The 13,287-nt window shown below is 37.3% G+C and overlaps 1 protein-coding gene across 2 annotated transcripts in view; it reads right to left on the bottom strand.

Moving 5' to 3' along the window:
• Positions 1-3,458: 3,458 nt before the first annotated feature.
• The window catches only part of tek (TEK tyrosine kinase, endothelial), a 64,595-nt gene continuing 54,766 nt past the window's right edge, over positions 3,459-13,287 (bottom strand). Inside the window, exons 22-24 of one of the 2 annotated variants that reach the window (XM_055198063.2) lie at positions 5,043-5,142; positions 4,834-4,952; positions 3,459-4,052 (exon numbers count right to left, since the gene is read on the bottom strand). In XM_055198063.2, the coding sequence (XP_055054038.2) occupies positions 4,878-4,952; positions 5,043-5,142 (175 nt within the window). In that variant the 3' untranslated portion in view covers positions 3,459-4,052; positions 4,834-4,877. Of the gene's footprint in view, positions 4,053-4,612; positions 4,953-5,042; positions 5,143-13,287 lie in introns of those variants that run through there. The other variant, XM_055198062.2, reaches the window with a different exon arrangement.

The raw sequence follows: 13,287 nt of genomic DNA, 5'->3' as shown, positions 1-13,287 counted from the left end.
TCAAAACAAAAATCAATTGAAACTCTGTGAATACTCATTGCACAAGCATGATACATCGATCTAAAGAAAGCCGGAAATGTCTACTTTTAAACAAACTAATTATAATCGAAAACAAACATTGTTGATATAATTTGTTTTGAAGTTGAGAGTACCGTTTTTCCTGGCTGACCTCATTATCGGTAATAAAGTCACGCCCACAGGCGGTACCCACTATTTATTTGGTAATGACTAGGTGAACAGTTCAAAGCATAAAGTTTTATCAGATGCAGGCTTCGGATTGAAAAACAGTCAGTTTGCAAACGATGAAGGGTTTATCCACGTGGCTTGTAATTATGTACATGTCTTGCAGGTTAGGCACAGTAATGCTCAGTAAGATTTGCTATCATGTATCCTTCATGGCAACTTTCAGTATGGCTGCACACTACAGGATATTTAAAGTATGTGCTGTAATATGATTCCATACATTGCGCAATACATGTGACACCATTGTTTACGCGTGATGAGATGCAAGTACGTATGCAATGAGTTTTTAAACAGTTTATACACACTTACAGAAACACGCATTACAACATTGTTAAAAAAAGAAGCTAGGCAATCAGTTGATGGGGATCTGAAAACAGCTTTTTATATAACTAATCACTGTAGATGAGATGTTCTGAATTTAGTTTATTTAACTTGCATGATAGTTTATCTGAATTTAGTGCTATCAGTGATATTTAGCATCAGTTATGTATGTCGGCTTAATGTGGTCGTTTTGTGGACAATATATGCTAACAGCTGTTTATAACTTTTTCAGGTCTGCATCCCTCTCAGCTGATACATTACTACACTGCAAAAAAGATGAAGTTGAAAGAGATATTCACACTTTTGGACATTAAAGTTATATTGCAACATTAACAACATGAGGTTTATGTAACAGCTCATAACAGAGATCTGCTGGGTTTCAGTTTTTTAGCATTGCTTGGATAAAGACCTTGGAAATGCCAGTCATGGTGATGTTCACTTGTATCTTAAGGAACTGTTTTCCAAACTGACACAAAGTTGTCTGCCAAAATGTATGTGTACAAAATGTACATTTGATACTTATTATTTATACTTTGATTTTATTCTCTGCTATTTTGTTATTAAACTACAAGCAAAACATTGTCTTATTAAGTCTTCTCAAATTTATTATAGCACAACATTCCTCATTGAGACATTAGGGGGTTGGGTCTTTATCTCTTGATGTGAATCACATCAATATTCATGACCATTGACCCTTCCTTGTGTGGCAGTATACGCTGACATAAGGGGTTAATGGTAATTAGCAACTCTGGAAGAGCCTCGTTATGTATGATATAAAAGGGGTGAACTTGTGCCACCCGGATGTGCGTCATCTAAACGTTACCGTTTCAGGGTGACCGTGTGCCACCCGGATCTGCGTCATCTAAGCGCTGCAGTTTTGTTTGGTTGCCGGTGTATCGTGGCTTGAGAGGTAAGGCTGTAGGCTGCTAAGATACGGTGGCTTTTGGGCTGTTTTATGACACAAGCCTTATTTTTTATAGTGGACTGAGAAAATGCAGGGCGTGTGAACAGCTGGCACGTTGTTAATCTGTGTGGCGGTCTCATTCACGGAGGTATGCCCTTTAAATTGTAGCACGTTGTGTATGGGGTAAGTGTTTGTTAGTTATGTCTTTCTTTATGTTTCTTTAGACGCCTGGAGCGTGTTGTGGTGGGCTGACGGACTGAGTTTATTGCTTATACTGCTGCGGGTTGTGCTGGGTTGTTTCCCCCCGCTATGTGTGTGCGTTATCCACCCTGTGCTGCTCCGTTTGGATTTGATTAAGATACCTACACTGTTATTCTCCTTTGCTGATCTTACAACTGCCCGTGGTTGTGGATAGATCGGTTTACCTGTTGTTTCCGGACCAACTCTTCACTCCCTGACTGTCTGTGTTAATTTCAGCCTAAGCTGATTATTATTACTGATCCGTATCGATCCAGGACGTGTATTTCTACTCCAAATAATGCGATTGACGTCCGTCTACTTTTCAGTACCCACTTTCTTGGGAAATTGTAAATGTTTTTTTTTATTTTGTGATTTAAAGTTTCTTTTCTTTTTTTTCTTAATTGTTTTGGTTGTTTAAATGTATATATTTAGTTAAGTCATTACTATTTGTTTAGTTTCTTTCTGTTTGGAGTTTTGTTTAAAGTATGTATCTTCATACACTTGTCTGCATTATTTGCCAGCGGGGCTGAAGTTCCCTTTGTCCCCGACGTGGCGTGCCTTACCAGATACGGTTACAGTCGGTTAAGGATGTGTGTAAATGTGCATGTGGTATTTGAGTATATGCACATCTGAGTATTTATTGTGAAACTGTCCGGCTGATAAGCGGTAGATTTGTAGTTCCTGTTTGCTTTCAGCCGGGACTGTTTGCTTTACTGCTTTACCGTTTGATAAAGTGTATGAAGGTGTTTTTGACATTGTGTGTTCTTTTTTTTTTATTAGAATTGGGGCGGCAGAAAGCAGAAGAATTAGGAGTTGTTTCCCTTCACTCTCGGTGGTGGTACTCTTCCTCACTGATTGCCGTGCTCCATTTTGAGGTGCAGTGTGTCTGTGCTTGTGTGCACGTGTGGTGGATGCGTATTTTGCTGTGGCTTTTCTCTTTATTCCAGATAGGAGAGTTGTGGACTTATTCCTGAGAGGAGCTGGATGCCGATCCCCAATTTGTGTGTTTATTTTAATTGAATTAAAATCTATTTTTGTGAATGTGTTGGTGATGTGCTATGAAGTGCATCTGTGCTTTATTAATGTTAAATAAACTATTTTTTTATATAAGCTTTGTGTCTCATACCTGACCCCACCAAATTGAACCTGTGAGCTTTATTCTGGTCGAGAGTAAAATCCCCTTTAACCAACTTGGGGTGGCGTAGTCGGTCTTAAATGGGCAGCTAATCTGGTTGCCCTTTACCAGTGTTATAATTTTCTATCTGCCACATTTGCATATTACCTTTACACAAGATTAAGTGTCTTACAAAAGTTAAATTGATATATTGTTTCATGTGAATGAATAGATGAAATGGTTTTCACATCTTTTTGTAGCAAATTCCCAACTCTACAAGATCCAGTATTGATTGTGAACAAATGTTTAGTTTGTGTTTTTTGGCCTTATTTCAGCAACTTTTAATATTGTTATTTCTTCAAAATACAAACAGGTGCATACATGTTACGCACACATAAGTGCACCACAGTTTGTGCTGAATACACTGTTATGTGATATTAGCCAATAATATGTTTAAAGCAACTAAAAAAGTCCAAATCTAAGAGTATGTCAGAACCTCTGCCAGTGTCCCAAAATGGTCGGACCTTAGGGGGTTAATTAACTTTAACAGTTTAACAACATTTAAGCTCTTTATCAGTTGCACTTACTTTAATTAAATGATACCTGGCATTAAGCATAATTGAACACAAGGGTTTTTTAATACTTTTTTATTTAACGGTGAGCAAAGGCTTTCTCTGATCCGGATTAGGCCACAGTTTCATGCAAAGTTTGTGGGATGTTTCTGCTTTCTTTAATCTGATTTGTCAGGCATATATAACATTTAGACCTGTGAGTGTAGTTGTTGATGAAACATCCCAACTACACAGACATCCTCCTGACTGCAAAACTTTCTTGCCATTCGCTTTTACAATTTCATACATCACTGGTGAAATGTGCTTATATTCTACTGCTCAAATGTGCTGTAATAATCAGATGTTTATTTTTCTCAAATCGGGTCACTCACTGTGAATTTCCACCTGCGAGACTGTGATATTTGGAGACCATAACCTAACATGGGGGAAAAATTAGGGTCGCCTGGGCCACCGCTGTGTGTGCAGATTTTGTCTGCTGTTGCTCTGGTGGGTTTTGGCCTCTACTGCATTGTGAAAGGAGTTTCATTTGGCCTCTTCAACTGGTGGTACGTCCTGGGTGTTGCTTGTTTGCTGGCTACAGCTTTCGCTGTGTTCCGCGTCTATGAAGTGTGCATCATCATGGCACAGAGAGAGAGCGCAGAAGGACCACTGCCATCACCTGTTGAAATGTGCTGATTAAGGGAAGATTTTCTTTTTCAAATATCTTGAGTCAATCATCAAAACAAAGGACAATTTCCTAGATAATGGTTTTACTTCATCTAATGGATGTATCAGGGACAAACTGATTGTTACAGTTTTTTGTAATAATCGACAATTGCAGGTTAAGAAACTGATAAATGTAAAATAACAGCAAAATAATGTAATTTGCCGGTGTTAATGTACAAAGCAAATGTGATATGCTGTGTCATGATCAAGTACCAACAGAGACCATTGTTATAAATGTCATTTCTATTATTGTTGTTATGTTATAATAGAAAATACATAGAAAGGGGAGAATATGAAAGTTCATCTAGGTATATAAACATCATATGACTGGTATGCATTAAATTGCATAGATGGAAAATAGTTGGTTAAAGGATAATAATGGTTGCCAAGAACTATTTATGAATGATCATTCTCAATTGCAACAAGATACGCACACTTTTCATTTGACACTAAATTGTTTTGGTTCTATACTGGTGATTCAACAAAAAAGTATTTTCACCTTTCCAACAAGAGTTTCAGATTACAACAACAATATTTTTTTATTTTATTAAAAACAAGAATACAGTAATAGTGCCAGCCACACTTACAACAAACAACACTCGGTATCTCAACTTAGCATACATTTCAAAACAACACAAATCAAACAACTGGAAAACACAATGTGTGTAAAACTCTACTCTGTGAATCCTGGATTAGAGGATTACATAAAGTGTTCTAGTGATCTGTATATTTACATGGGCCCTTTGCTCCGCTGGGGTTAGAAATAACATCTGAATAATCAGCCAGCTTCTTCAGCAGAGCAGTCAATACCCGCATATGTGAATTTCTCATAGAGGGTTGTGTTGACGTATGTCTGAAGTAAACGAGAGAGAAGTGTTTAAGCCCATTGTTTTAACTTATGTTAGCAGCACAATTATTAAGATTAATGATCTGTATCTGATACCTTTCTTTCCTCCAGCATACGATTCAGTGACATTAAGATCTGAGCAAACGAGGGTCTTTCATATGGCTTCTCCTTCCAGCATTGTTTCATCAGCTCATACCTGCAGAAAGAGAGAGGCTTAAAATAATTCTATTCAGTACAGAGTCAATCACACTCAATAGGTGTGAGGCTGCTTACAAACTAAGAGTTCGCTAAATTCAACAAACACCAAATTGAGACTGCTAACAGAAAAACATCCTACACCTACAGCGATGCTTAAAAATACTACGCCTAGAGTGGAAAACAGACTTCCATAGCCAATCCTAGACCTCTGGGGGCCCTAAGCCACTTTGTGAGAGTGCCCTGTAAACGCGTTCATAAAATCCCATTCATTGTCCCTTCTTTAATGTACGTAGCTAAAAACGAAATGTTAACTAAAAACACATTGAATTATCTTATAGCTGTATACTTTTGCCATATGAACATTACTTTGACATGCAGTGGTGTAGTTATTTTTGCAACTGATCTTATTGGATATGTATTTATAGGAGTTTCTCTTTAAGACGCCAAATTTTTGGGATGAGATTGTTTAAATGATTCACGCAGTGCGATTTACTAATGTTTGCCCGTGTGTTATGACTGGTATTTGCGCCATTATTTTGACACTGAGTTAGGGTGGAGTAAAAAGCAGTCTTAATTTACTTTGCGCTTGAAATGGGCTGAAATTATTGCTAAAAAAGAGCCATCACAGAGAGCAGAGAATGCGTGATACAATGCAGAGGATTGTTTTAACACGTAACAATTTATTTGTAATGCCAGAGGAACATATTATTCAAAAATATTGTTTGCCAAGTCATGTTTGTTTGTTTGCAGAAGTAAATAAAATAGGAGTCACTAGGAGAAGTCACACAATAGCAGATGTTTCAAAACTTCTTGTAAACCTTAATTTTTGTCCTCCAGTTTTGTTCAGTGTCCTATGGCTTCGTTAGCTGGGATTACACACCCTGAATTTTCTGCTGCAATGTCCATGGTGCTGAACTCAAGATCAGCTCTGCTTATTTGTGACTCTAAACTAATTTGCTCTGCTCTTAGTAGATTGCCCCTTTTAGTAAATCCTGCCCTTAATCTGTTACATACTGTTACGGATTTAGAAAACAAGGTCTAAATACAGCCAAATAAAGCCAAATACATTTTGACATGTAGAACATCAAGGAACAAAATAAAAATGAATAAAATAAAACAAAAACATCTGTCAGAAAAACTATAATAAACAACTCAGAAGATTTTCCAAATTGCTAAAAAAACAAAGGTATGATCAATATAGTTTACTCCAGTTGAAAACATGCAAACTTTAGACATAATTTGCATTGTATAATATGCTGACAGGAGTCACACAACAGCTTGCATGACTGAATGTGTCCATTTATTTAAAACATGTTTAAAAGGTTTTGATTATTGATGCATACTGGCGTTTCTAACAAAAACACTGGACTAATGTTGATTTTGGAGATTTGGTACTGGAGTGTAATAAATCCATTGCATGTTTGGCTAAATGGGAATTTAAAACAGTAATATGATCTAAAGGTTTTTACTTCACATTCACTGCACTTTTCTGCTCCAGACGAATAGCTTGTTAGAAAACCACATCCATATATCAAGATGCATGTCAATAAGCGTGTCAACTGCGTGTAGCCCAGCACAGATCGATGGACAAAGGAATTAAAGTATTGTGAGATCTGACTTCTTGTTATGCTTTTGAATGGCTCTCAAATGAAGTTAAGACCAAAGGGGCCCCCTAGTAGTTTGGGGCCCTACACAGCTTACATACGGGAGGGATCGGCTCTGGTGACTGCAGAGCAGAAGTATGATTGTACTCCCTGATAATTCAAATAAACATAGAGACATTAAATTCCATGCTCACCTACAACGTAGTTATACGGAGACCCCCATCACAAAACCTTAAAGGAACACTTCACCTTCTTGAAAATAGGCTCATTTTCCAGATCCCCCAGAATTAAAGATTTGAGTTTCACCACTCCGGAATCCATTCAGCCGATCCCCGGGTCCGGTGCCACCACCCTAGCATAGCCCAGCACAATCCACCGAATCCGATTAGACCACCAGCACCACACCCAAAAATGACCAAAGAGTTTCGATATATATCCTATTTAAAACTTGACTCTTCTGTAGTTACATCATGCACCAAGACCTACGGAAAATCAAAAGTTGTGATTTTCCAAGCCAATATGGCTATGAACTATACTCTCATTCTGGCCAGGGTTATTATAGTAAACAAAAACTTTCATGAAAACTGAAACTATTAGTGAAAAGTATTTTCATTAACTGAAATAACATAAAAACAAAAGTTTAAAAAAATCTAAAATATGGACTTCCAAAACAAACTAAAACTAAATAAAATTTAGGAAAACAAAACTTGGGTTTTCGTATTTTAAATGGTGCTGGATCAGCAGTTGAATACAGAGTGACTTGCGTTACCAAATCATAAATAAGCAAATGTTGCTGGATCTTCAATTACCAGTAGGTTGCAGACTTATATCTAATAGAACTCCTGCCCTGCACAGCAGTAGCGCTGTCACAGTGATGGCGAATGAGTCCAATATGGGATTTTTAAAAATCATGATTCTGCTTTAACCCCCAGGGGTCCAAAAACGCGACGCCGCGTTTTGACGTGTTTTCTCCTTATCATAGCAGAATCAACTTAAAATACTCCATCATTAATAATCATACACTTACGTGTTTGACATCATTTGAAACTGTGAAGGGTCTTCTTTAATATGTGTACATTCACAATAACAACAGATCTTTGTGTTTTTGTTAAATAAAGAAAATAAACAGGGTGTGCATTCTGACATTTCTGTCTCTTCGCCAGCTGTCTTTTAAAAGGAGTTATAAAAATCAGTTGAAACTCTGCGAATACTCGTCACACAAACATGATACACATATCCAAAGAAAGCCTGGAATGTCTACTTTTAAAGCTTATTATAATCGAAAACAAATATTGCCTGTTTATATAATCTGCATCGAAGTAAAGAGAGGGCTGTTTTTCCTGGCTGACTTCATTATCTTTAATGCGGTCATGCCCACAGGCGGTACACGCTGTTGACATGGTAATGAAGACACAAGCTGTTCAAACCATAACAAGCAAAGCGTAAAGTTTTATCAGATTTTAAGACTTTACCACATGTTTGGATGATAAAATTTACACACACGTGAGGAATATCTTAATTTATGTCTGGACATTGAGGAAGAGAAGCGTTTATCTTTAACGTTACCTAAGAAGAAGAACAATGGAAGACACAATGGAGGAGGATATATTCCTGAAGAAACTGTAAGTCATTTATTTTCATTTATATTTGCTATTATGGCTTGTGCAGTTCAGCCTACACAAGCGACCTCAACAGACTGCATGCTTTTGATTGAAAAACTTTGCATTGTTTACAAACAAGGACGCGTGATTGTCACGTAATGGCGGATCTACATGCTGTGTTAGACACAGTTATTCACTTTCGTTTTCTTCATGGCAACTTTGAGTAGGGCTGCACTGCAAGATCTTTTAAGTGTGTGCTGTAATATGATTCCATACATTGTTCAAAATTCCATCCATTGGGCTTTACAGGCGACACCCTTGTAATGAGCGCCGCGTTGTTTAGCGGAGACGCGAGCTCGCGCACATTGACACCATTTGCGATGTGTTTTTAAAGTTTATACGTGCTTAAAGAAACGCGTTATAAACACAAGCTAGACGATCGATGGGCATCTTAACTCTTTCACCGCCAGCATTTTTTTAAAAAGTTGCCAGTCAGCGCCATCGTTTTTTAATGATTTTCACCAAAGTTTAATGCCTTCCAGAAAATGTTCTTCTTCAAATATATAAACATACAATATACCAAATGAAAGAACAGACCCTCTGCTTTCAAACAAAAAAAAACGTTTCATCCTACCTTGAGTATTTCTTTGGTAATCAGCTTTTGAATATGGGTAGGTTTCTGCAAAAACACCACATTTTGAGCAAAAAGCAGAGATAATTCCATTTTTGTGACGGACTTCTCATAGAGATCCCATTCAGAGCGATCTACAAAACAGACACGGACATGCAGCAGCTTGCCAGAGGGCAATACTTCCGGGTTTAAAAAGTTGCGGAAGGGCGCCACCTAGTGGATAATAGCTGTATTGCGGAAAGACGGAAATACTCGTCATTGGCGGGGAAGCGTTTTCTCTTGATTGACGAGATATCTCGTCAATGGCGGGGAAAGAGTTAAAAAACAGTCATCTGAAAACAGCTTTTTATAGAACTAATCACTGCAGATGTTTATCTGAGATGTTCTGAATTTAGTCCAAATGTACATGATAATTTATCTGAATGTAGTGCTATCAGTGAAATTTACCCATCAGTTATGTGTATGGGTATTTCTGTGGACAATTTATGCTAACAGCTGTTTATAACTCTCTTACAGGTCTGCATCCCTCTCATCAGTATAAAACTATGAAGTGGAAAAACATATTCACACTTTTTGGACATAAAGATATATGGTAACATGAGCCACATGAAGTTTACAGCTCTGTTGTGTATCAGTTTCTTAGTTTATACAAGTTTTTGAATAGGGTTTGTTTCCAAATAAACTGAAAATGTTCTACTGACCTTCATTTCTATTTTGATTATATTGTTAACTTAATAAACCTCAAACAAACATGTATACATTGTCCTCACATTCTTTACTGTAGTTCACTCTCAGATTCCTGCCTAATGGCTCATTATGCAGCTCATTATGCAAGTCTTTTGTTGCTCAACTGTCAATCAATTCTTCTCGCATACGGCCCCTCTAAACAAAAATTGTCTTACAATTTCTAAATCAATATATTGTTTTATGTGAATGAATAGGTCGAATGATTTTCACATCATTTTAAAGAAAAAACTCTAGACTACTATATACTGTTTAGAAAAATCTTGTTAAAACATGTTTAGTATGGGTTTTGTGGACTTATATCAGTGACTTAAAAATGTTGCTTTTTTAAAAACCACACATAAACATTATTCTCTCAAAAATACAAACATGTACATACATGTAGCTCATAAAATATTGTAGCCCAGTTTGTGCTGAACGCAGTGTTGTGAGACACTTGCCATTATTATGTCTTAAAGCAACTGAAAAAAGACCAAATGTAAGAGCATTTCACAACCTCTGAGAGTGTCCCAAAATGGTCGAACCCCAGAGGGTTATTTGACAGCAAGTGGATAGTAATCAAAAGTTAATCAGAAAATTCTCTCATCATTTACTCATTCTCATGTTGTTACAAACTGGCATAAATGTATTTGTTCTGATGAACACAAAGGAAGATATTTTGAGTAATGTTTGTAACCAAACCGTTTGTGGACCCCATTCACAACGGTTTGGTTGCTAGCAAACCATTACAAATGAAGACGGCCTAATTATTTCCGCAATATTGTACACTGAAGCATTTAAACTATGTAAAGTAATGCTTGGCAGCAAATCTGAGGATTTTGATTGCTATGATATGGAATATCTGCTAAACTAATCCTATACTTGTATATGATTTCGCATATAATCAACAATTTGTTTAATCAAAAACTATTATATTATTTATGTCCAGGAACAGACACTTGTGAACAGAAGATTAAACTTTGTATTGATTTTCAGTCATTGTACACAGACATAAGTTGGAATTAGCTAATTGGTTGGTGTGGTATTTATCTCACACGTCCTTTACTGTGATTGGATGGTACATTTAAAAGAAAACTCCCAAGTGCTGCATTTTTCCCACAGTAACACTTTTCAACTCTTTAGAAGACTCAAAACTAACCAAAAACAACATTCTAAGGCCCAAGGAAACTTTAAGATTTAAAAACCATTTGTGTGGAAAAATGGGCCAGAATCACTCATGAGCAATGCAGACGACTGGTCTCTCCATAAAAGAGGTGTCTCAAAGCTGTAATTACCAACAAAGACTTTTCTACAAATTATTAAATAAAGTGTGTTCAATTCCCTGTGTCATTTCACTTTATTTATTATGAATCAACTTGTATACTTAAATGTTCTGATTTCTTTTTATGAATTCAATATTTGGCTTGATGGCTACATCTGGTGAAAATTTTGTGTTCCACTTACTGATAAAAATGCTGATGTGTCAAATACTTATTTTCCCCACTGTATAGTCACCTGCGGTGTTCCCGCAGGGGTCAGTTCTTGGCCCCATCCTTTTCATCATCTACCTCACCCCCCTTGGCCAACTCAATGGCCTTCACAAATTTTAATTTCACTGTTATGCTGATGACACAGCTCTATGTAAATGGCACAGCTGCAACCCCATCCTTACAGTCATCCCCATCAAAACTCACCACCTATCTGGAGAAGATAAAGGTATGGATGGAGCATAATTTCCTCCAACTAAACAGCTCCAAAACCGAGCCATCCTGATCGACACTCCTCACCAGATCAAATCCTCATCCATAACCAGCATCACCTTTTCCGGCTCCAACATCCCCTCCTCATCAACAGTTACAAATCTTGGTGTAAAAATAGACTCCCAACTCTCATTTGAAGCACATATAAATCACCTCTGCAAGACATCCTTCTACCATCTCTGCAACATTTTCAAACTCCACCCCATTCTCTCCCTCCCAGATGCCGAAAAGATGATTCATGCTTTTATCTACACCAGATTGGACTACTGTGACGCACTACTCATTGGGACCCCTCCAAGAGTCTGCAGAAGCTTCAGTACATTCAAAACTCTGCAGCTAGGATCTTGATGAGAGTGAGCATTTTACCCTGATTCTCCACTTACTCCATTGGCTTCCCGTCTTCTACAGGATTGAGTACAAGGTTTCCCTCCTCACACACCAATGCATCCATGGACATGCCCCCCCACCTCAAAGAAATTATCAACCCACAAAACACACCAGGTTCCCTCTGCTCCACTCACTCAACCTCCTTCACATACCCAGAACTAGACTCAGGACAATGGGAGATAGGGCTTTCTGTGCTGCTGCCCCACGTCTATGGAATGCCCTTTCTGACACACTGAGGGCACCACAATCCACTGACTGTTTTAAAAAGGGTCTTAAGACATTTCTTTTTAGCAAAGCTTTTGGTTCTCTTTATGTGTGTTTTTAAACCTTTTTTCTTAAACTGCTCATCTCATTCTCACAGTTTTTAACCTGTAGCAGATCTGTGATGAAAAGTGCATTAAAAATAAAATGTATTATTATTATACTAAAACTAAATAAAAACTTAAAGTAATGATTTTGGAAAAATAAAAAAACGAAATCAAACCTACTTGTGCAATACTAAAAAGAACTAAACTAAACTGAAATAAAAAAGCTACAAATCTAAATAAAAACTAATATTTTTAAAAACTATAATAACCCTAATTACGACATAATAATCAAGGACTTTGCTGCCATACCATGGGTGCAGCAGGCGCAACGATACCATGCAGCGCCCGAAAATAATCCCCAGCTAGCATACTTTCAATTTTTTTCAACCGCGGAACAACAGTAAACAAATAAAGGGGGTATACTGACAATTTACAGAAGAGATAGAGTACAATCAAAAATATCTTACAGCAGATTTAAGAACATTTAATGTTTTAGAGCTTTTAATATCAAAGGTTTTGCCATACTGTCAAAAGCTTTGAAAAGGGACTTAATATCTGAGGAAAACATTCTAAAATTAGGTCACTGCGCTCTGTCATCGAGCAACGGCTTGTGGTGCCTTCTCAAAAAGGGAAAAAAACATTAGCTCATACCTTCTCAGGAGCTGTTCCACAACTGTGGAATGATCTGCTGGTCACGATACGAACTGCTGACTCTGTAGCTGTCTTTAAGCATTGGATAAAAACCCATCTCTTCCTCCATTACCTTACTTCCTAATACAGGACTTACTGTCTTTCTCTATTTTCCTTTTCTTTCTTAAAAAGAAAAAAAATACTAACCAATCCTTGGATATGTATACTGTGTTGGACTTGATGAGACTATTTCCAGTGCACATATGTATTACTGTTTACCTCATTTGTAAGTCGCTTTGGACAAAAGCATCTGCTAAATGACCAAATGTAAATGTTAATGTAGGTTTAGAATTAATGGTTCTGGCACTAAGTTTGTGTAGTTGCAGAGCTGGGGACTATTTTCGGGTGCTGCGCAATATCACTGGACATTGCACCAATGGAACAGCAGCAAAGTTCCTTGATTATTAAGCCAGAATTAGAATATATTTCATAGCCATAT

This window comes from Misgurnus anguillicaudatus, chromosome 22, assembly GCF_027580225.2.
Source record: "Misgurnus anguillicaudatus chromosome 22, ASM2758022v2, whole genome shotgun sequence".
Taxonomy (NCBI): Eukaryota; Metazoa; Chordata; class Actinopteri; order Cypriniformes; family Cobitidae; genus Misgurnus; species Misgurnus anguillicaudatus.
This window is presented reverse-complemented; position numbering and strand designations above follow the sequence as displayed.